This window comes from Taudactylus pleione, unplaced genomic scaffold, assembly GCF_031769625.1.
Source record: "Taudactylus pleione unplaced genomic scaffold, aTauple2 ptg000788l, whole genome shotgun sequence".
NCBI classification, from domain to species: Eukaryota; Metazoa; Chordata; class Amphibia; order Anura; family Myobatrachidae; genus Taudactylus; species Taudactylus pleione.
The window spans coordinates 181,346-204,993 of record NW_028285190.1 but is presented as its reverse complement, the minus strand read 5'-3'; the positions used below and the strand labels follow the sequence as shown (position 1 = coordinate 204,993).

At 46.6% G+C, this 23,648-nt stretch overlaps 1 protein-coding gene across 1 annotated transcript; it reads left to right on the top strand.

The window, feature by feature from the left end:
• Window positions 1-16,624: 16,624 nt before the first annotated feature.
• Window positions 16,625-20,422, top strand: TOMM6 (translocase of outer mitochondrial membrane 6). The gene is made up of 2 exons (XM_088457820.1): window positions 16,625-16,832; window positions 19,880-20,422. Exon 2 carries the CDS (start codon window positions 19,932-19,934, stop codon window positions 20,124-20,126), a length of 195 nt encoding a protein of 64 aa, XP_088313946.1. The 5' UTR covers window positions 16,625-16,832; window positions 19,880-19,931; the 3' UTR covers window positions 20,127-20,422.
• The last annotated feature ends 3,226 nt before the right edge of the window (window positions 20,423-23,648 follow it).

The following is a 23,648-nucleotide window of genomic DNA, read 5'->3' as shown; positions in this document are numbered from 1 at the left end:
CAATTTACAAGGGAAAGTTACATGTTTATACCAACATAATATTCATGTGCAGTTATGCCGATGCTGATGCGAAATCAGCTTTTCTGCTATGATTGGTGGGAATATTACAGTGGGCCAGGAGAGTGGAGCCATTGGGTTATTACAGTAGGCTAGGATTGGTGGGGATATTACAGAGGGCTGGGGCAGTAGTCACACTGGCTTATTACGTTATATTGGTGTGGATATTACAGTGGTTTAAGGCCCCCATACACTGCGATTTTCTTTACACAATTTTGCCATTTTCGATCAATCGGAACGACCAATCGTGTAAAAAGTGCCGTTTGTGGGGACGATCACGATGCCGATGCGTGTCCCCGGCATTGTGTATAGTCATCGTAGATCAAGTGAACATGCAGTAAGATTTTGACCTATAGTACTGGATTTGGCACACAGCTTTCTGTGTGTGTGCGTGATGGATGATGGTCGATAGTACTGCATACTGCAGTTGTTTACGACCCGTCTATATTGTATGGTTGTTTGTACAATCATACCGTGTGTGGGCACAATATTGTATGGCCAGGAGAGTTCAGGAATTCAAGGGAAATCGCAAACGAGATTAGATCGTAAGCAAATCGCACCATGTTAGGGGGCCTTAAGTTGTGAGCAATTATAGTGGGCATGGAACGGATGGAAGAATGGGGATATCCAAGAGTGGAGAGAACTGGAAAGAAGTGGTTAGACTGTGACTTGTATTGCTTTTAACTACTGTAGGTAACAGGAAGTTTAGAAGATCGTGGAAACAAGTAGGGGTATGGTTTATAGGTACAAGCTGGTTGCAATTTTTTAAATGTTATTCATTTTATGTCATGGCTCTACACAGACAGCCTATGTATAAAACATGGATGCTGGTTTTCGGGAGGGAGGCTTAGTGTTCACTCATTGCTAGCCATAGCAGATTTCATGTATCGAACCCTTTTTCCAAACATCCTCAACATTCCAGGATCCAAACAATAAGCAGCAGGATGTAAAATCTGCAGGAACCGTAAACTAGACAGTCAACCAAATATCATTCTAGGGGTGTAGCCCTGAATATAGGTTATTGCACCAGTCAATCAAAATGTTGTCTTCATTGCAAGGACAATTGGGAGGTATATCCTACGTCACACTACTTGTGAAGGGTAAGCTGCTTGTACCTAACATTAGTGCACACAACATTGCTTGTGGATGGGAAGGGGTTGGAGAGAGGCCTCACACTGGCTAAAATCATAATGAATCACTCAGATGAGTGACCTGCGTAGTTTTTGTTCTTTCCCCACACATTTCTGGAGGCTGGGACGGACCAGATTAACAATGGGGTAATTGGGACTACAGATCCAGGCTTCCACATAAAAATAGGCCCATCACCATGACCGCATGATGACCAGCTGGCCACATGGTCGCCCATAAAGTGTGTGTGTATATATATATATATATATATATATATATATATAATAACTGTATTTCTAGTTTCCTCACAAAATGAAGCAATTTTTCTGCTTTTACGTATATACAGTAGGGAGACATTGGGGCATATCCAATTGGGAGCGAATTTTCCAAAAATCTTGTGCTGTTGGGTTTTTCCTGCAGGTGTGAAATGTTTGTTATACAATTGGGTATGAGAATTTTGTTTAATTTTGTTTTAAGCTTGTAATTTTTGTTTTAAGCACCTTCAGATCAGGTCTAATTTTTCCTATTTTTAGGAAGAAATTGTTGGGACTTGCTTCAGAATCCCTAAGACAACCCACCTAATGACTAATTAAGCAGTTAGAAATCTCCAATTTGCTTAATTAGCCCAATAATTACATGTCATTATTGGTTGTTAAAACCAATAATGACTTGAAATTACACCAAATCAACTTTTTTCATTAATTTCTGCACCTCAAATTTAAAGCAATTGCTTAAATGAAAAATAATTTATTTATATTTTTTTTATTACTGTGTTATTTTTTTTTAATTGGCCTAAAATTATCCCCAAATCACCTTTTTTTTCTCTTTTTGCTAATTTTTTTTTTGCATTTTTTCTTTTGAATCTAAACGAAAAGTTTACAATTTTTTTTTTTACATTTGAATTTTTTTGTTTATTATTAACCTAAACCTTTTTTTTTGTTAGTTTAATTTCATACGAATAAAACAAACAGGGCTTTTTTTTTTTTTTTTAAACATGCAGATTTTTTTTTCTAATTTCCGTGTGTTTTCAAAAGAATTTGCACCTGATTTTTTTCTTTACTTTTAATTGGATACCACGGATATCAGGAGGGCATGAAAATTGGTCGTGGAAGTGTATATATGGCATGGCCATTCCCACACTACACTAGTCACGCTTCTCACAATAGGCCCATGTGGAACTTAACCCAGCTCTGAGGCTAGCCATGTCCCTCCAGCGGATCTCTACCACTGCATTCCACTGGTGGACCCTTCATGCCCCAATCTGACACTGTATATGACATCAAAAATAGGGTGGGGGAAGGGGAACAACAAAGCACAAGCAAAAAAAGAATAAATCAAATGTATAGTAGACCAATGTTCCAATTAATAATTGGGGAAAATGAATAATGTATACTCTGCAGTGGCAGTGCTCACTACTAGAGTTGGGTACAATATGCAAAACAAAGAAAAAGATAAGAACTCTGTTTGGTGAGCACTCCTTAAATAGATGAATAGTAGAAGTAATTAAATCTTAACTTTTAATACATATTCTTAAAAATAGAGATCAATATCATAGGTTGCGAATACAACATCTAACAGATCTATACACATTATATTACACATACAAAACACAACAATGAAATATTTGAATAAAATTTGTTATATAATAAAGTGACTAGTAAGTCACTTTTAACCTATAATGAGATAATCAACAGAATCTCACTGTGATAAATGCTGTCATAATTAATCTTAAATGAGGCGAAATATTTGGATCATAAAGGCGTATGTATACCAAGCTTCAACTAGCTACATCATACTGTATCAGTGCATTAAATCTCATTGATGTCACATATTATGATGCATCCGGGTTGAATCAAGCTCGTATGCCTATCAACCTACAAATAGCAAAATCTAACAATATCAACACATAAATATTATAAATGTCATTTGTATCCAAGTGTACCCTATATTACGTCATGTCTTGGTAAAGTGACATACACGGAGTGTAAAGAAGGTCAGTGTACAGAGCTGCTACTCCTCATTCTACTGCTCCTCACCTATGCAATATGCTATCTGTGAGGAGTGACAGATTACCAGAGAGCAGTTTACCCTAATACCCCTTTTACACCACAGCAAAAACCTGGGTTTTTGCTGGGTCTACCCGGGTCGCAGCTCAGTGTAAAAGGGTCCCTGAAAAATAACCTGGGTCAAGTGACCCTGCAATCCAACCCAGGTAGCTACCAGGGTTGGACCCAGGATGGACCCAGGTAATGGTGCAGTGTAAACGGTGCAACCCAGGTTATCTGACCTGTATCATGCCTAAAATGAGCGGATTGGTGGTTGTCGAGCATTCACCTCCCACTTTTTATGACCTCACAGGTTTAGCAAGGCAGACCTGAGTTCAGTGTGAACAGGGCTAACCTGGGAGTAACCCAGATCAAAGGTGCAGTGTAAATGGGTCTGACCAGGGTTGGAACCATGTCCAAAAACCCAGGTCGGACCTGGGTTTTTGGTGGAAAAGCGGTATTAGAAACAACAGGATAACAGGGACGTTACTCAGACTTCATTTCTGCTGTTGGGTGTCATACTTAATGTATTGGACACTCAATGAGAGAATTACTCAATAGAGATTGTCTGCAGTTAATAGAGGTAAAGAGAACACACTTGAGGTAAATGACATCCAAGTTTAACAAATACAAAAAAAGCTGTACCTCAAGCAAATAAATGTGTTTATCACTCCTCTAATTGCATGTAAAAAAAACATACATATAGAATAAGGTTCAATGTGTGAAGAAAAGCCTATACAACAGTTATATAAGCAGCGTGCCAAACACCCATTCATTAGTGCAGAGACATAAATAGTGCATGTAGTGAATTTGATCAGAATTACATTTGTGACATTCCAAAAGTACACATCACAGTATAGTTTAAGGAAAGCGATCACCTAACTTTGTTTCTCTGAAAAATTAAATCAGGTACACATCTATACATATAATATCAATCTCTGATACAGGTTAAAAATGTACTCATAACTCAGATGTTTCATACATGAGCATCATATCAGGATTGTACCATATATGACATATTTGTGGAAAATGTGCTACAGTTACTTTTTCCTAGGCAAAATAGACCAGTATTCTGTATCAAAACGACTGTTTGGTCTCACTATAAGGTGCAGTGATGTCCGCAAATGTCCATTGTCTCACTTATTACAATTGTGCGCATCTCATTATAATATTGCCAGGATCGCTCAGCTGAAGTCAGTACTTTATCCAATTGTTAGTAAAAATGCATAAGCCTGTAACTAGTGAGCATAAGCGTTAGCTTTTGTTAGTAGCATTAAGAGTTCTGTTTCCACATAAACATTAAGTGGCCAGGTAAGACAGTCTTTTAGCCCAATGTTGGTAAGCAATGTGATCAGTGCCTGCACTAAGATGGTATAAGTAGCAGACAACGTTCTCTGGGCAGCCTTCCAATGGTACTGAGCGGTACCAATACTGGTAGAAAGTACCTGTGGCCGGAGACCCCAATCCACGTGTGGAAAATTACTGCCCTGGCACTGAAGGGATTCACCTTTGTTAAATGTGTTACCGGCGCTAGGCGGCAAGTGTTTTAAAATGTAAACTGTTAAAATGTTGATGTGCCACGCCTTGTACCCTCTCCGGCAGCTGCAGCAATGCTTCTCGTTGGCCCCCATGTGCTGTGACACCTTATTTGAATGTTATCTGCCACGGGCACCATTTTCAATAAATGCATCTTGTATGTTGTGTGCCTCGGCCCCTGATTTCCTCCTAGGGCTGTGGCAATGCAGGACGTTAATTCCCAATGTGCTGCCTCCGGGTACTAGGTGTAAAGAGCTGCTGAGTGCTCTACGCTGGAGACCAGGTGCTTAGTTCTCAGCTCCACAGTGGCCGCACGCTGAGGAGACGGAGAATTAGCTCCCTGAAATCCCGGTGCTGAGAGGGGAGCCTTAAAGTGTGACGGCAGCCAGTCCTGTGGCTGTGGCACTCAGTCGGACCACTGGTAGGTTAACCCACCACGGGTCAAATGTGCCGGGAGTTAAGGAGGCTGCGAAACCATGAAGTATACACCCCAGCGCTGAGAAGAGAACAGCAGCTGAGCACTGCAGCTGGGACTGAGGGCCTGATTCAGAGCCGCTCGTAAGCGGCCGCTCGTTCGTTCCGACCGATGTTCGCACAACTGCGCATGCGTACAGATTTTAATACGCATGCGCGAACCAGTCAGTGCGGCCGAAAATCGTTTGTTCGCTAAATAGCGAATGCCTGCTATTTTGAGTGACAGGAGGTGTAGTGGGTGGTAACGGGAAGGTGCTTGAAAACTGGGAGTGGAAATCAGAACGCAGGCGTGCTTAAAGGTCAAAACGGGCGTTTTATGGGTGTGCATAATTAATACAGCAGCGTCATTGACCACGTCACTTGGTTGTTTTATAGTCAGAACTGCTCGCAAGATTGTGGTAGGAAAAACCAACCACAAGGATAGCGAGCAGTTCATACGCTGTTTCGATGTACTCGATTAATCTCTTAAATAGCGGACATGACGTATGGTGCAAGCGGCCAGGGGGCGTCTTTTTCAAAATTACGACCGCAAGTTTTGTTCGCTCGTTCAGACTTAGAGGCGTGAACAGACCGCAAAGTGCGAACGGTACATTTGAATAACCACCCCTTTTTAATGAACGAGTGAGCGCAAATAGCGTCCGGCTCTGAATCAGGCCCTGAGTCCAGAGGCTGTGGTAAGTCGGGCTGTTATCCCCTGGTGCACTGCACCAGTAGAGAACACCAGCAACTACCCAGGCTACAGTAGGGGGAGCCTGGCTGTTGCAGTGCGCTGGGGAGATGGAGAGTAAGTCCCAGTACCTCCAGCAGTAAAATGGTTAAAGTCTAAAGTTGCAAATGCAGAGATAGTTAAATGTTTCCTACAGCTAAGCTATAGCGCTTGGCTTTACATACCAAATATTACAGATTGCATAAATGTATACATATTTAATTTAACATTTTAAATGTATATTTTAAAGCAAAATGCACTTGTGCCAACCAGGCACATGCACTTAACTTGATTGGGTAAAAACCACAGGGCGGATTTACCCCCTGTGGTATTGTGTATTGGAGTAAGATAAAAGACGAGCTTGCATGGTCTGAAAATATAAATCTTCCATGACATCAATAAGAATTATACTGCTCCTGAACATCTGTATACTGTGATACCCCCAAGGGGAAGTCTTTTTGAGCAATACACATCTTGCCTTTAAGATGACTGCATCTGTATCCTGCGACAACAGAACTGCGCCAAATGCTATTCTGTTACTACGGCTGTTCTGGTATTTAGCACAGTGTCTCCAGGCTGAAACTCTCTGCCAGCTACTGTGAGATCAGGGTCAGATTATCCACTAGACTGTCACTTAAGGCTAGGTGAGACCTAGGGGACCCATCTGCCACCTTCCAATCTGTTTATTTTGACATACCTGCGAGCCAAACTTGCTAACTTCAGCAAGTCCCTCTCTTGGAAGTGCATGGAAAGGGAGGTCCAGGTAGTAAGGATGGGGACAGGTCATCCCAAAATCTCCTCTTCATGGCCCCCCACCGTCTATGACATTCTACCACGATTTCCAGATTTGTGTTACTGAGGGCGGGACGATGATGCGATTCAAAGCAAATTGCTTCACCTTGCCATCAGGTACGCTATGGTACTTTGACCTCCTGAAATTCCTGCTGGAGCCACAGCGACCATCACAGGCCTTAATGATGGAGAGTCCGCCAGAGGAGCCTGTTGTGGACAACCCAGACATGTAGCAAGCGTCCTGTTCTGAAGGAGTAAATATAAAACATATTAATTAGACACTATATGAAATGTTTTTTTTAAAAGTCACAGTTCCACTATAGTCCATTAGCGGATACTGTCCTCCTGCCATGGTACTGCCCCCACTCCACTGAAGTAGGCCATATATTGCTCCCTGACCTCTTTAGCCCGCCCAGTCCCTGTTGTTACCAACGCTGAAGATGGGGCCACAGAGAGCATTGGCACTGTTTCCTCAGGATGTTCCAGGTCGTCAGACACAACTGTGTCTGATGTCCTCTAATGTATAGTGCCGGACACAGCAGGCCAAGACAACAGAATCAATTTTGTCCACATGTAGATTTATTGCTGTATGGAAAATCCAGAAACTGTTGCATAGAATGCCAAATGTGTTCTCAACTATACTCTGTGCCCTGGATAGACGGTAGTTGAAGATGCACTTTTCTTTTGGCAGGCCCCGTTGCACATACGGCTTCAGCAAATGCTCATGTAGAGCAAACTCCTCATCAAACACAAAAACATAGTTTAGGCCGTGCTTCGTTTCCGCTACTGGAGCTAAGTCTTTCATAGAAGAGTGTTTACTTAAATACCCCCATCTGAAGCACGGCCATTTTGTCCCACAGCAACAAAAATGAACTTGTAATTGGCGTTCACCACCGCCATAAGGACTATGCTGAAAAATCCTTTATAGTTATAATAAAAGCATCCGCTGTGGGCATGTGGGGTAATCCGGATGTATTTTCCGTCTATTGCTCCACCGCAGTTCGGGAAGTTCCATCTGCGTTCAAAATCCTCAGCAATGGTCTGCCACTCCTCCACCGTTGTTGGGAACTAGAATAAAGAAAGAATAAAAGAAAAGATTTATACAACATGTTATTAAAATTAATAATTTCTCTCTTCTCCAACAGCTTTCAACACCTAACCTGGACCTAAGGGTCAGCTCACAAACTGCCGCCCAAAGTGGTAGCGAGGCAGAATTTCCCCAGCCTGCCCCGAAACGCAGGAGATACCAGCATAAGACCCAGGTTCAGCAGAATGATTTGTTACACCAGGTCAAGCAGGCATTAAATAAACCCCTGGACATGTTCAACAACCTGGACACACACTTAGCTAGTAATCTGAGGGAAATGGAGGAAAGCCAGCAAATCCATGCCCAACGGATTCTATATGATACAGTCATCCGGGGGAGAATGAAGAAGCTGGCCACCACTGCAAGGCTCACCAATGACCCTCTCCCCTGGTGCAGCCATTTAGCTATGGCCCCTCTACATCCTGTAGTTATCCTCCACCAATCTACCAGGCCACACCACTAATGGGGCCAACCCCATCCCACCCTACACCACATCCCAGTTATCCTACTTATCAAATCACCAACCCCTCCACATCCTCTGATGTTCTGTATAGTGCCATGTTGGCGGAGGATGAGGATCCGCCACAATTTTAGAATTTCTAAATCTAGCTATTGGGAGACATAAAACTTGTGGATATAGCACTATTTATATTGTTGATATACCATGTTGGTTTTGTGAAACATTAAAAAACAGCCATGTTGGTTTTGCATTTATGTACAAAATAACTTTATAGATATACAGTATACAGCCATGTTGGTTGTTTTTCAAACCCACAGTGTTAGAAAAACTTTTTTTTTTTTTTTTTTTTTAAAGATAAAAATGTGTAGTGTTTTTACTTACTTTTAAGTAGTGGAACTTCAGGACATTGACAATGACATCACAGGTCTCCGGGATGATGCGCCCCAAAGCCTGGGGGGAAATGAGGGTCCCAAACTTCAGGTCTTTAAACGACCTCCCTGTAGCCAGGTACCTTAGTGTCGCAATGAGCCTCTCCTCAGGCGGGATGGCCCTCCTCATATTGGTGTCCTATCTCCTGATATAGGAGGTCACCAGACGCAACAACTCCTGGAAGGTGGCGTCATCCATACGCAGGTAGTTGTGATAATTGTCCAGGTTGTTCTCCCTAATCTCCATCAGCAGGGGCATATGGGAGCGAGTCTCTGTCCTCATCAGCCACTCCATGGACCAGCAGGACCTCAACCTCCTCCTCTCCTTGGCTCCTTCACCTTTCAGCTTCAGATAGCCATAGGCTAGCAGAAGCTTATAGTGATAGGAATCCATCAGCAGACAATAGAAAGCAGAATAATCACACTTTGTAAAGGCAAGCCTTAAAACAAAGCAGAGCACAATATTGATGTACAGCGTTCAGCAGGTATAAAACTAAGCCTCACTAGTCACAGAGCAGTGTGCGCACAGACGTAAAATGTATGCTGCCTTTATACCCCCTAGATAAGCCCTCCCCTATTGACATTCCAGTAGGTGCATCATGTGGTTATTTGCTGTATACGATATATCTTAAACGATTTGTGTAAAGAAAAGGAACGATTGTACAGAATGTCAAGGAAAGAAATTTCAAGGAAAATCGTATGCGAGATCAGATCTTATACCAAACGCACCGTGTATGGGGAACATTAGTCTTTTTAAAGACTTTTGAGCAATAAACATCTTGCCTTTAACACAATACATCTACATGTATCCTGTGACCAATAGAATAGCACAAAATGGTGTTCCATTCTCCGGCTATTCTGGAATGAGCCCAGTGTCTTCAAACTAAAGCCTTCTGCCAGCTACTCTACAGAGACTGGTCCATGGTGAGGGACCAGTGGAAGTTAGCCGACACTATCCAGGAAGTGTTGCAGCAGTGTGCCCACACATACCCAGAGGCAAGCGGTCCCAGGTGCTGGAGTAGGCGCCTTGGAGAAGTGGTTCCAGTGTAGGAGCCTGGGTGGAAGTAAGCGGTTCCATGCTCTATTGTAGGAGTTTGGTGGTGGCAGCATCAGTAACAGGAGTTTACTGACAGTAAGAGTGAATCCCTAATACCCCAAGATCCAGTGGGATCAAAAATAATCTGTGATCATTTTGCGAGACAATGTCATGCAGTCATAATATCCTTAACGTGTTCATTATACTATGATTTCAAATCATTTTTGGACCATATTATATACTATTCAGCCCTAAAAGTAAAATACACATTAATCATGAAAATATCTTTTGTAGTAAAATAAAAGTGCTGTTTTCCGATCTCTTCGCATATAATATACACCAGGTCTATTAAACCTATTCTATCTATCTGTTACCCTGGACAGGTACCACCATGTTCCTATAGGGTAGATCAGCTTCGTACGAGCTCTCTCATGCTGCAGTGTGAACCCTGTTCTGTATGGAGCAGGAAATAGGGGCAGGGCTGCCTATTACTAATGGCCTTGGGAATCTAGGAGGGTATTTTTGATGCTGAATTGTATAAAGAGGCATTAATGACTGTATGTTCAGGTTAATCGATGACTTCAAGTGTGTGTGTACTACACTGAGGGCCTGATTCAGCAAGGAACGCATGGATGCAGACGCGCGCAATCGGCTGATGTGTGCAGTCTGTGCATGCGTCTGGGTCGCAGTGCGCGAAACGCTCACTGCGAGCGCAGTCAATACGCAGACCAAGGGAAAAGTGACTGACAAGAAGTGCCGTTTGTGGGTAGATAAGGGGAATGGTCAGATGAGCCAGTGCGTTCGCACCCCGTTACAGGGGAGTGCATAAATTAGCCACTGAGATGCTGGACGCAGCCTTGTGTCCCTCTGCGTGCATTAATGTTTTCTCAGCCTTGCGCATCAGTATTGACGTTAGCGGACGGTAAAGGGGGCGGCATTAGGTAGTGCTGGCCATCTGCATCTGTGTGCTGTGATTGCTGTGCGTATGCATTCATTAGCATATTCTCGCAGAGGCCGGGTGTGTACGTCTGCATCCATGCGTTCCTTGCTGAATCAGGCCCTGTGTCCCAACAGTTCTACATTAATATAAGGATTTTTTTCCTAATTCTCCACCTAGTGTGGAGCTGGAGGCTAAAATATGTGTTAAGTTCCATTGAGGCCCATGGATGGATGCTTGGATAAATCATTGCTATGGAAATTCTATAAAATGATCTTTTTTATTTATAATGTGGTGTCTATGTGATATCCACCATTCTGTTACACACCTTTGATAATGATTCAATAAATCTAGACATTAATATTCAGACCCAGCTACACTCAATATTCTTCCTTTTTGTTCATATAGTGTAGAATGTTCCTTATAGCTCCTGTTTCTTTGTGATTGTTTCCTTCTTCAGTCTCTGGCAGCCATTTCCATGGGGCTATGGTCTCACAACACAGCATGAAAGGGAGCACTCTAGAACGGCACCATCACGATGGTTGTCAGAAACTGACGGTACATTGTAATGTTCTGCTGTAATTATTATTAGTCTACATTTTTTATATGGCGCTACAAGAATTTTACAGCACCTTACAAAATACATCAGCAAATGAGCACACAAGAAAAAAAAAATATTAACAGTACCAAACAATGCAGGAAAAGGACATTGTTACTGCAGCAAAGTGTGTAAACCATCGTAACAATTAAAAAAGAAGCAGGACATCAGCAACCAAGTGTTAAGGGCCATTGTGGGGAGTTAGGAGTAAATGATAGCAGAAGGAAGGAGAAGAAAATACGGGCAGAGGGCCCTGCTCGTGAGAGCTTACATTCTAAAGGGGCGCGGCAAACAGACAAGGGTGACAGATGGGGTAGACAGTGAGGAAGGATCATGGAGCAGTGGGTTAGGATGAGAGCTGAAAGGCTTTGATGAAGAATTGGGTCTTGAGAGACCGTTTTGAAAGTTAGTAGAGAGGTGGAGAGTCTGATAGATAGAGGAAGAGAATTTCAGAGGTAGGGAGCTGTACGGGCAAAATCGGAGACTGGAGTGGGAGGAAGTAATCGGTTGGCAGGAGAGGCGGCATGCAGTTGTGGAGCGAAGTGGGTGGGCAGGTGTGTGAAGGGAGATGCTGGTATGCACTTGGCTAGTTGCAGTCTTGAGGACTCGTATGCTCTTGACTAGTTGCAGCCTGAATAGCTGGTATGCACTTGGCTAGTTGCAGCCTGAATAGCTGGCATGTACTTGGCTAGTTGCAGCCTGAAAAGCTGGTATGCACTTGGCTACTTGCAGCCAGTTAGTGATATCAGGAATTGCTGTAAAAAGTTATTGCTTGCTTGAATATACAGACAAAGAATCGCAACAAACGCTATAGCCGAAATTGAGTCAAGGGCTGGCTGTAACTTATGCGATGCAGGATCCAATCAAAGGCGTTTCCTGCAGAGAGCCCTTCCTAATGACTGCTAGTGTGCAACTGAACTGTGCACACAGACAAGACATGATTAATTAGTGTGCAGTGGAATCCAGCACACAGACAAACAGCAAGAGCTGTATACAGACAAGGTAGGAATCCGGCTGCCTGCAACAGCCGGAACATGGATAAGGGCAAGATGCAGTATCCCAGTGACTACTATAGCTGGGACCTGCCACCAAGATGATCCGCTGTCATGGATCATAACAGCTGCCAAATCAGAGACTCTGGGCCTGATTCAGACCTGGTCGCAAGCGCTGAGCGCTTGCAACCGGGTTGATGGTGGCCCACAGTGCATGCGCATGACGGAGCCGGCTCCGTCTTGCGCATGCGCGAGACCCGGCTAGCAACGGACAATCCGTCGCTCCAGGGTCTCGCACCAAAGGCGGGTGAGCTGTCGATGTTAAGTGACAGCTCGCCCCGTTTGGTGGATGTGCCAGGGGGGTGGCTGCCCAAATGGAGGTGTTCCCGTGGGAACGCTTGCCGTTTGGGGGGCGGCCCCACTGACATCACGAGTGATGTCAGTGGAGAGCATCCGGCTCTGTTAGAGCCGAAAGCTCTCTGGGGCTTGCGATAAACGAGACCCTACCACAAGGGTCTCGTCGCAAGCCCGATGGTCTTAACCATCGCGACCATCATCATGGCCGCTCGCTATAGCTGTGGGTGGTCACAGCTATGCAAGCGGCCAGGAGGCCGCACAAAAAAAAAAAAACACCCTGATTCAGAGCGAACGCTCTTTCAGAGCGTCCGGCTCTGAATCAGGCCCTCTGTGTGCAGAAGAGATAGCGAGGAGTAAAAGTGTCCATATTATGGTCCTGATTCAGCATGGATTGCAACAGCATACACAGAGCGATCGATGGTGCGTACTGCGCATCCGTATGTAGCACGCGTGCATGAGTTAGCATTGCAATCGCTATTGCGATCACTTAAGCAGAATAAAACCCGTCGCAGAGTGAGTGACAGGCTGTGAGTGTTTGGTGGTGACGGGGGAGTGGTCGGGGAAACGCAGGCGTGCCTGTCCGTTTGAACGCCGTTGCATGGGCGTGCATAAATTAGCCACTGAGATGGCATACGCATCTTGAGTACTCGCTGGGTGCAACAAGACTTGCAGTTCTGCGGCAGGTCAGACCTGCTGTAAATGTGCGTGCGGGGACGATGTTCCCGATGTATACGCAGGACTGCAAGGCATTACAGATGTGAGATAACGGTAGTTGGCGTCTTTATGCTGGCTGTGCTACGGCTTTGCGATTCGAAGGTGCGCGCGGCCGAGAAGGGGGCGTGGTCATCGGAAAAGGGGGCGTGTCTATAAGACGCGTCCCCTTTTCGTCACTCTTGGGTGCGTGCCCGGCACTTACGGACACGCCGGGCAGCCCCCAAGCCCTGCAGACTATTCTCCGGCGGTGACTGGGTCACCGCATGTTTCTCTACCCGTGGGACACTGTGTCCCGCGGGAGAGAACGGCTCCCGCAGGCTTTGAGGGCAGGGCGCTTTTTGCCCTCCTCCTGGAGGGCAGGGTGCTTTTTGCCCTCCAGAAAGAGGGCAGGGCGCCGCGCCCCGCTAAAACAGCCTAGCGGGAACACTACGTTAATTTTTGATACCAATTTAATAAGCCCCTAAATTGGAGTGTAAAAATTAAGCTGTCCTGTGTTTGTGGGCTACATGCAAAATCAGCCACTACTTAGGCAACAACAAAAATAGATGTATTTGTACCTGTTGCATTTAATTACAACATGGTTTGGTCCAAGTGGAAAGATAATCCTTTTTTATTCCTTTTTTGAATTATTATTTTTATTTGCTCTCATCTCTGAATCAGCCACATATTTGAAATCTCCTCCTGCTGACCTTATATTACAATAAGAATGAACATAGTTGAAGTGCCTTAACTTTCTAAAACTCCACCAATGAACAGCTGTGGAAAGAGATAGGAACTTACCGGCAATACTGAATAGTAACTAACAAACACATACAATTGTTTCACTTCGACATCTGCAGCTGTGCACCAGGCAGCTTCACGTGGCCAGACTGCTGGGATAGGTATAGATCCCCTTTAGTATCTATACCTGGAAGTGACGTGGAGTGAGGGCGGAAGTGCGGTTCCATGCCCATAAAGGCCACCAAAAGAAGACATTTGTCCCCTTGCGGGATCGCTTCGCTCGCAGGTTTACATTCCCCCTCTATGTCCACAGGGATGGTAGGGAATGACGTTGGACGGTAACTGATGACATCACGGTCCTCTCCGTGAAAGGGCATATAGATGCTACCCAGATCACAGTGAGTGCAGTCATTGGTTCACTAACCGTGTTCCTTTTTTTGCTCTTGGCTGCTGTTTTGGGATGATAGACCCTGCCAGTAACACAAAGCATTATATTGGGGACTTTCTGCCTCCCCAGCGTATTTACAGTGTGTTATCACTGCTACAATACGTACTGTAGGGCCTGATTTATCATCAAGTTTTATCACTCACAATGAGTATGAGAAATGGTGCTCAAGCCAATCAGCTCCCAATTGTCATTTTTCAAACAGATGACAGTTAGGAGCTGATTGGCTAGAGCACCACTATGGTACCGCTGGTATTTACCAATACCCACCTGTCTAGCAAGGTCCATTGGTGTGCTACCTAATGCCGTCTGAGAAGGGTTATTGCCATGTGCAGCCACCCGCACTTCAATCCCTTCCAGCAATAGGGACATACTTGCAGACTATACCGCAATGGCTGGGAGGCTCCAGAAAATTGGATGGCACTCCCAGCCACCCGCAAGTGAGGGCAAGTCTCCTGGACTGGCTTCCACTGCCCCGACTTACTTGGTGAAAGTGGGTGGGCCGGAGGGGGGGCGATTACGCAATTCGCACTGAAATGCATCATCGTAGCCCCGTCCCGCTTTACAATGCCGGAAAGCTCAACATTGTATAGCAGGGGTGGAGCTGTGATTGCGCCATCACTCCACCACAGGCCCCCTGCAGTGCCGACCTGGCTGCCCCCTCCTGGGGGGGAGCAGCCAGAAAGTCAGCATGTATGAATAGGGACCTTATCAGTGACGCTGCAAGCAATGGGGACCCAGCAAATCCTTTCAGTCACTTGATAATTATGGTTAACCCACAGTTCTAATAAGATTTCACTGTCTGGAACTCAGATACTTGTAAGCCTAAATTTGTTTTCACATCTGGTATAAATCCACCTTTGTTTTATGAGTGTGTTCACACATTCCATTATCCGATCATATATCAGGTGTATAAGTGGTTCCATTTTGAGGATTGGCTGCCACCACTGGGGTGCCGGGGACAACATTAGTCTATTATATTCATACTTTCCAACTTACTCATGGCGGGGGCAGCAGGAGGCGTGTGGTGGCGCGATAGTGGCCCCGCTTTACATGGTTGATATTACCGTCATTGTAAAGCAGGGGACGGAACTACGACAACACGATTCATTGCAAACTGTATCATCGACCCTCCAGACCGCCCACTTTTGCTCGATAAGTGGATGCAACTGAGTGCGAGCGCAGTGGGCAATCCGGGAGAGATGCCTTCTCTTGCAGGGGGACTAGAAGCGCCACCCAAAGTTCCAGGAGTAGGCAACCATGATTATATTCCCTTAGCTGGGAATGGGTTAATGCAGAAGTTCCCAAACTTGGTCCTCAAGGCACCCTAACAGTCCTGGTCTTATGGATATCCATGCTTGACCACAGGTAACTTAATTATCTCCTCAGTCAATTTGATTTAACCACCTGTGTTCAGCCATGGGGGTAGATGTATGATAGCGGCACTTAACGTACCGCAATAACGCTTCCCGCTTCGTCTCTTTACCGAGGCGAAGCAGGAAGCACCACCGAAGAGATGTATAAATATCTCATCTGCCGGAGAGGGGGAGCGTTAACTCCCCCCTCCGGCGCTACCCGCTAGAGACCACAGCGCGTCAGTCCCGGCCGGCTCCACGGAGCATGTGAGGGATCTCGCAAGTATCGCGAGATCCCCGTGTGTAGTCTGGAGCCGCCGCTGCTGTAGGGATAGGCTAGTGCCAGGCTGTAGCTGTCGATAACGACAGCTACAGTGGGCCGAACAGTCAGGCGATATGTCCGTTCGTACATGACCTAGGCTATCAGCGCTGCTATCTTGTAGATAGCAGCGCCGAATATCACCCAGACCCCCTATCATACAACGTGCGCTGGTAACGCTTCTGGGCTTCATACATCTCCCCCATGGATAGCTCTAAAGCCTGAATTGTTGGGGTGCATTGAGGACCGCATATGGGAATCTCTGGGTTAATGCAATCCTAGCAGTAGGGTTTTATTTGCATGAACATGCTATATATATATATAATATATATATACCCTTCTACATGTTCCTTAGCTTTGGAGAGGTGTGACTCTGCAGGCAGCAGTGCAGCTCACAGGAAGGAAGCGGGGCTGACACCTGACATAGCGGCCGGGGGCTCCAAGTTCTCTCACATAGGATGTGATGAGCTCAAGCAACTGTTTCACACGGACCTGTGAGTGTGGTGCACCAGGCAGCTGACCCAGAAGGGCGGATGGAAGCAGCTAGATCCCCCTTCCGTACAGTAACCCTGACGTCATCAGGCGGATGCACACAGAGCGGTGCTGGCTGCAGACAGAGAACAAGGGCGGACATACGGGGATCACAGTGAGTGAGGCGGAGGAGGCGGCCATTGTGTTCTCATTGTCCCTGCCTGTGACCCATAGCGCTGCACAGGGCACTACTGCCTGCCCCCTCAGTGTGCCATGCTCTCCGGGGGCACACACACGTGTCTACATAGGTCACACCTTCCTAGGGAGAGCTGTACTGAGCTATCCTCATAGTCTCCTATGTGACCTATATTTATTACCTATATTACATGCACCTGGCTTCTATCTTAATGGTGGCAGCCATCATACAGCATAATATAATAAGGTGCCCCTGCAGCTTGCCATGAGGATCCCCAGGGAAAGCATTGCTCCCTGCGTTACATGTCTGCGTAAAACCTCTCACCATTAGCGGATGATGCCGCTGACTCCTCCCTGAGATGCGTCGAGAATCATCGCTTTTTCCATGCTTGATAAATGAATTAATTTCACCATTCCCCATAGAGGTTGGCGCTGGGTACACATTACACCATAAACTGGACAATTTGTTATTTTGGGACACATCGGAATGACATCGTACAGTGTGTGCGCACTATTGCGTGCTCCCGTGCGTCGTTCGTCACATCAGATCTGACTGCAGCACAGGTAAATCTGAAGACTCGAGGGACGACACCATGCTCCTGGACGAGGCGGGGGGACGACATACTTGGGGGGGTTGTACACCAGATCGTGTCATTTGTATGCACCGCCCAATATATCATTCAATCGCATATGCCGTCGCTGGGTACACGCATCGTGTAATGTCTTCCCAGCTTTAGACCGTTAAGGTAGGGCGATTCTCCGCGCACCTCCATAGGCTGTGAGCAGTATCTGCCTTCTGTAGTTAACGCACGAAGTTCCGGCAGCTTGCGCACTTCATTGACTCTCCCCGTTAATGCTTCTATTTCTGAAGATAAATTTTGGCAGATGAATTTCAGCTCTGTAGTTACAAATCTCGCCCTCCCTTTAGCAGTTTCCGCTACTGTTTATAGATGCACATATCCGCTGTATAACCCCCACTTGCAGGAAGCAGCAGGCAGGTCTCTCCTGCAGTAAGCATGTCACAGGCCTGTCTGTAATAGTACATCGCAGCCAGCAGCATCACTGGTTTTTCCTCGCACCCCATAGAGAACTAATGTTGTTCAACCTACTGTGATAGGCAAATATACGCACAGCTAAACATTGCGGGATGTTTGGCGGCACATGGCCTTTAATTGAATTGACACCTAAGAGTCTGCAGTAAAGTGATGGCGATCACTAGTCCTTTACTGTAGAGTCCTGACCCATGTCATTAGGCTGCTAGTTCACAGAAACATTTTGAGATTAAAGGGACAGGAGTAGCACGGAGCCTGGATAGGTAAGGAGATCCCTCTCCAGTGATGCTCTCCTCATAAGGTTAAAGCAGCTAATACCAGATAACTACAGATGTGTCCCCATGCATTTAGCCTAGGTACACCACACAGTGCACTGGCGTGAGTAACCGCCTGGTCCCTTGCTACTCTGCTGGCGTCGGGCATCTTTTCTTGCCAAAAATGTCTGCTTCGCAGGGCTTTAAATAGACCCCATAGCAAAAGCTAGGCCCCTGGATGTTGTTAATAATGCAATATTACATATGGTGTGTATATATATATATATATATATATATATATATATATATATCACTCCAAAGCATTGAAGGAGAATTGCTCCCGGTGCCACCCATGTCCCCAGCTCACTGAGCACACTGGCACGACATAGGCAAGCAGCGAGTATCGGCGGCACTCCAGGGATAAACACAGCACCAAGGGAGTTATTCCAACGTTACAGAACTTGTTCCTGACAAAAGAACATTTATGTTCAGAAATGTTGCAATAATTCCCTTGTGTTTTATTTATCCCCGCAGTACCGCCGATACTCGCTGTATGTGTGTTTTATATAGTATATAACTTTTTTTTTTTTCTATTTATTGCACATCCGCATGCATTGTTAATAGTTTACTCTTTTGTTTTAATGTATGTAACCTAGCAATTTGACACAGTGTTAAGCTGGGCATACACTATACAATTATCTGTCCAATCTGGCTGGTTGGAATGAAAACCTGGTAATGTATGGGAGTAAATGACAGTCGATCATATGGTTTTTAACTCTGAAAAAAGGACAAAAAAAATTGTTCAAATTTGGTTACATTTGTGTGTTTTAACCAATTTGTATGAACAACTATTTTTTTTTTTTCATTACAACCAGCCAGATTGGACAGATATCTGACAGAAAATTGTATAGTGGATGCCCAGCTTTAGTGGCATTTTGCATGTAGCTTGCTCCTTTTAATAGATTTATTTTAAAATGTTATTGTTGCTATGGTAGCATGTACAGGTTGAGTCTCCCATATCCAAAATGCTTGGGACCAGGGGTATTTTGGATATCGGAATATTCCGTATTTTGGAATAATTGCATATTATAATGAAATGTCTTGGAAATGGGACCCAAATATACACACAGAATGCATTTATGTGTTATATACACCTTATACACAGCCTGCAGGTCATTTTAGACAATATTTTTTATAATTTTGTGCATCAAAAAAAGTTTGTGTACATACATGAAATTCATTTATGTTTCATATACACCTTATACACACAGCCTGAAGGTTATTTTATACAATCTTTTTAATAATTTGTGCCTTGGACAAAGTTTATGTACATTAAACCATCAAAAATCAAAGGTTTCATTATCTGTCATGCTGAAAATATTCCGTATTTCGGAATATTCTCGTATTTCGGAATATTTGGATATGGGAGACTCAACCTGTACAAGACATAACCGTAGGTATGGACATCAGGTTAAAAAAAAATTTGTATTATTTGGAATTATGGTTTTATGTTTTAAAATGTTCTAGAATGATCTACTATAATACACTGAGACACCAGAGCTTACCTTACTATTGTTACATTCTCTTTTATTTAATGCTTCATCCCTAACAGACCTATATCCTCCCCAGCATATCCCCAAGATGCTTACCTGTAAGGAGATGGAAGTGGCAATGTACACAGTATACCTAACTGCCACCCATATGTTTCCCATGTTTTGCAGGTACATCGTTGGCTAAACAGAAATCCATTCGGAGCTCTCAGATCAGGAAGTGATGGCTCCTGGTAGTGTGGAAAAGGGAGCAGGGGGTCCTGCAGGCGGCTGGGTCCGTAGAACGTATCGCTTTATCACTGATAGGAATGACTTTCGCCGGAACCTCCTGGTGAACCTGGGACTCTTTGCTGCTGGCGTCTGGGCTGCTAGAAACATGTCTGACGTTGATTTGATGACGCCGCAGCCCGGCATATAGAGAAAAGCGATACCGGTTATACAGCGGGACAGCATGCCTCCATCACCAATTGATTTCGTCCCGTCCAATACTGCTGTTTGTGTCTCCCAGTGAAGCTGTAAGAACAGTCATTGTGCCTTCTGGGAAGGTGGTAGAGCTGTCATCAGATAGAGCTAATAATGCTGCTCCATCACACCAGGATGATCCATGTGCATACATAAAGCAATAACCACGGCAACTCCCTCGTTAATGCTGGTGGTAACTAAGGTACTGGACCAATAAACAAATCTTCAAGCAAGAAAAATCCTGTCTTGTTCATTATTAATGCACTTGTGGTTAATGGGGGCTTGTATGGTTTAGTACTGTTTAAAATACAAAAAGTAATCTCCTCCTGTAGTGACTGCTCATCTCAGAAGTAGAACATTATCATTTCAAATTACTTGGAACCTCTAAGGACTGGGAGGGGGGGAGCTGTAACTTTACAAGAGAAATGGTATTTTGAGACCTCCATGGCATATACGAAAACTATCCACGTACGTGGGCAGCCAAAATGGGCCAATCTGGTGCATTGCGCCAGATGGCGGCATCATGAGGGTCTGTAAGTATAGCTGGCAGACCACCACTAATGCAGGCAGGTATAGGGCACTGGGCATGATTCAGAGATGGGACGCAGTAAATATGTCTTTGGACACAGCTATAGTGTTACCTCTAGCTCCGGCGGCAGGCAGGGCGCCGGAGCTAGAGAGGGCAATCGTGTGCGCGCCCGAAAAGGGGGCGTGGTTATGAAAAGGGGGCGTGTCTAAGACGCGTCCCCTTTTCGTCATACTTGGGGGCATGCCCGGCGCTTACGGACATACCGGGCAGCCCCCAAGCGCTGCAGAAAGGGAGAATAGATGCCGGGCGCATGCGTCCGGCGTCTATTCTCCGGCGGTGACCGGGTCACCGCATGTTTGTCCACCCGCGGGACACTGCGTCCCGCGGGTGAGAACGGCTCCCGCAGGCTGTTAGGGCAGGGCGCTTTTTGCCCCCCTCCTGGAGGGCAGGGTGCTTTTTGCCCTCCAGAAGGAGGGCAGGGCGCCGCGCCCCGCTAAAACAGCCTAGCGGGAACGCTAAGCTATATGATAAAAGCAGCAGGCGGCGTCTGTAGTAGAAAGAGCCCACTTCCGGCTTCTGTGATCCGCTGCTTCGTATGAAAATGAAGCATTGGATCATCTGCCTGAACATCCGTCATCTGAGTAACCCACAAGTTACTCTAGATGGCTGTGTATTTCACGCTTCCGTGGCCAGTGAAGCTGCGTACAAGGTCGCAGCCACTGGCTTTAACGTCCAGAAAACTGAACCGACATGCCTAGTTTCTACTTCAGGGTCCATAGGGTATCCACAGGATACCTTGGGGTATGGGTGATGACGTCAGGCATCGGGCACCATAGAGTTTTCAGCTCCCAGGATGCACTAGGGTCCCCCTCCTATACCCCGTCCCCGAGCCAAGGCATCTCAGTTTTGTTTGGTGCCTGGCCGGAGTCGGATGCACCTGTTAGAGGGGGGCCTCTGAAGTTTCTTCAGAGCAGCTGTGGCTGCACATCTGGAAGTACAGCATGGACAGTCAGTGCTGACGTCCATGCTGTCTTCCCTACACCCCCGCCGGTACCGATCCGGGGATGCTGGTAAGCATCTGGGGTCACAGCTAGCGGTGATCCCAGATGTTTGGGACCATGGCCGGATCCAAGGGAGCAGCAGGTAAGCAGCGGGGTCCCGTGGTGGGACTCTGCTGAAACATGGTCCAGAGCCCCCAGGCAGGGGGCTCCCTGGGGACTGGCTGCAGCGTGGAGCCAGGTACCTAACCTGCGCTTACACTACCCCCCCTGGGATAGCGGACCGCGGTTGAGCGGTAGCGCTGCGGCATCCCAGGGGTTAATTGCATGCCAGGGGAGCGTGCCTTCCCTGTAGCATAGCCGGCGCCTCCCCCGCTGCACACAGCCCTCTGCACTGTGCTGACTGGCTCTGTGGCAGCGCTCCTCCCCCAGGCCGGCCTCCTCTATGCTCCTCGGTGGCCATCTTTACAAGCGCATGGTGAACGCTGCTGGAAGCGTTGGCATCGCGGCCTGGGTCCCCCGGCATACCTTTCTTTCGTTTGGTTCAGGTCTGTGTATGCAGCGCTGTGTCCTACCAGGCTCTGTGTCTGCGTAGTTGAGTATCAGCGCTGTTAGTGCAGGAATTGATTTTCTTTCCATTGTATGTGACTTCTGCTAGCGCTGCTGCCTGTACTTTCATTTTCTACTGTCAGCTTTTTCACTGTTCCTGATCTTTCTACTTCAGGGTCCATAGGGTATCCACAGGATACCTTGGGGTATAGGTGTGACATCAGTCGCTGGGCACCATAGAGTTAAGCTTTTCAGCCTCCCAGGATGCATTAGGGTCCCCCTCCTATACCCCGCCCCCGAGCCAAGGCACCAGTTTAGTTTGGTGCCCGGCCGGCGTCGGGTGCACCTGTCGGAGTGGGGGCTAGAAGAGCCCCTGAAGCTTTCTTCAGTGCAGCTGTGGCTGCACATCTGGATGTACAGCATGGACAGTCAGTCCTGACGTCCATGCTGTCTTCCCTACACCCCCGCCGGTACCAGAACGCCGGTACCGATCCGGGGATGCTGGTGAGCATCTGGGGTCACAGCTAGCGGTGACCCCAGATGTTCCGGACCATGGCCGGATCCAAGGGGGACAAAGGTAAGCAGCGGGGTCCCGCGGTGGGTCCCCGCTGGTCACATGGTCCTAAGTCCCCAGGCAGGGGGCTCCCTGGGGACTGGTTGCAGCGTGGAGCCAGGCGACCAACCTGCGCTTTCCACTACCCCCTGGGACAGCGGACCGCAGCAGAGCGGTAGCGCTGCGGCGTCCCAGGGGTTAAATGCATGCCAGGGGAGCGTGCCTTCCCTGTCTCACAGCCGGCGCCTCCCCCGCTGCACACAGCCCTCTCTGCATGCTGCCGACTGGTCCTGTGGCAGCGCTCCTCCCCCAGGCCAGCCTCCTCTCTGCTCCTCGGCGGCCATCTTCTCCAGAACGCATGGTGAACGCTGCTGGAAGCGCTGGACGGAAGCATCGTGGTCTGGGTCCCCCCGCATACCTCTCCTCCGCTGTGGCTCAGGTCTGTGTATGCAGCGCTGTGTCCTACCAGGCCTGTTAGTGCAGGAATTGTTATTTCTCTGCATTGTATGTGACTGTGCTAGCGCTGCCTGTAACTTTTCTTCTCTAAACTGTCAGCTTTATTACTGTCCCTGTTCTTTCTGCTAAAGCCCTTGCGGTGCGGTGCTGCAGGGTGGTCTCTCGCCTATTTAATACTTAATTGGTGAGAGAGGTCACATACGTGGTGCCATCATGTCTGAAAGTGATTTTCCCCTCCGGCTACAGTGTACCACGTGCAAAGTACCGTTAGCGGAGGGGGAGGGTAGCGCGGAGGGCCTTTGCCGGCAGTGTTTGTCCATGGCGCGGCCTATTACGGTTACAACACCGGTACAGGAGCCGCCCTGGGCTTGTTTCGCTCAGGCGTTAACAGCT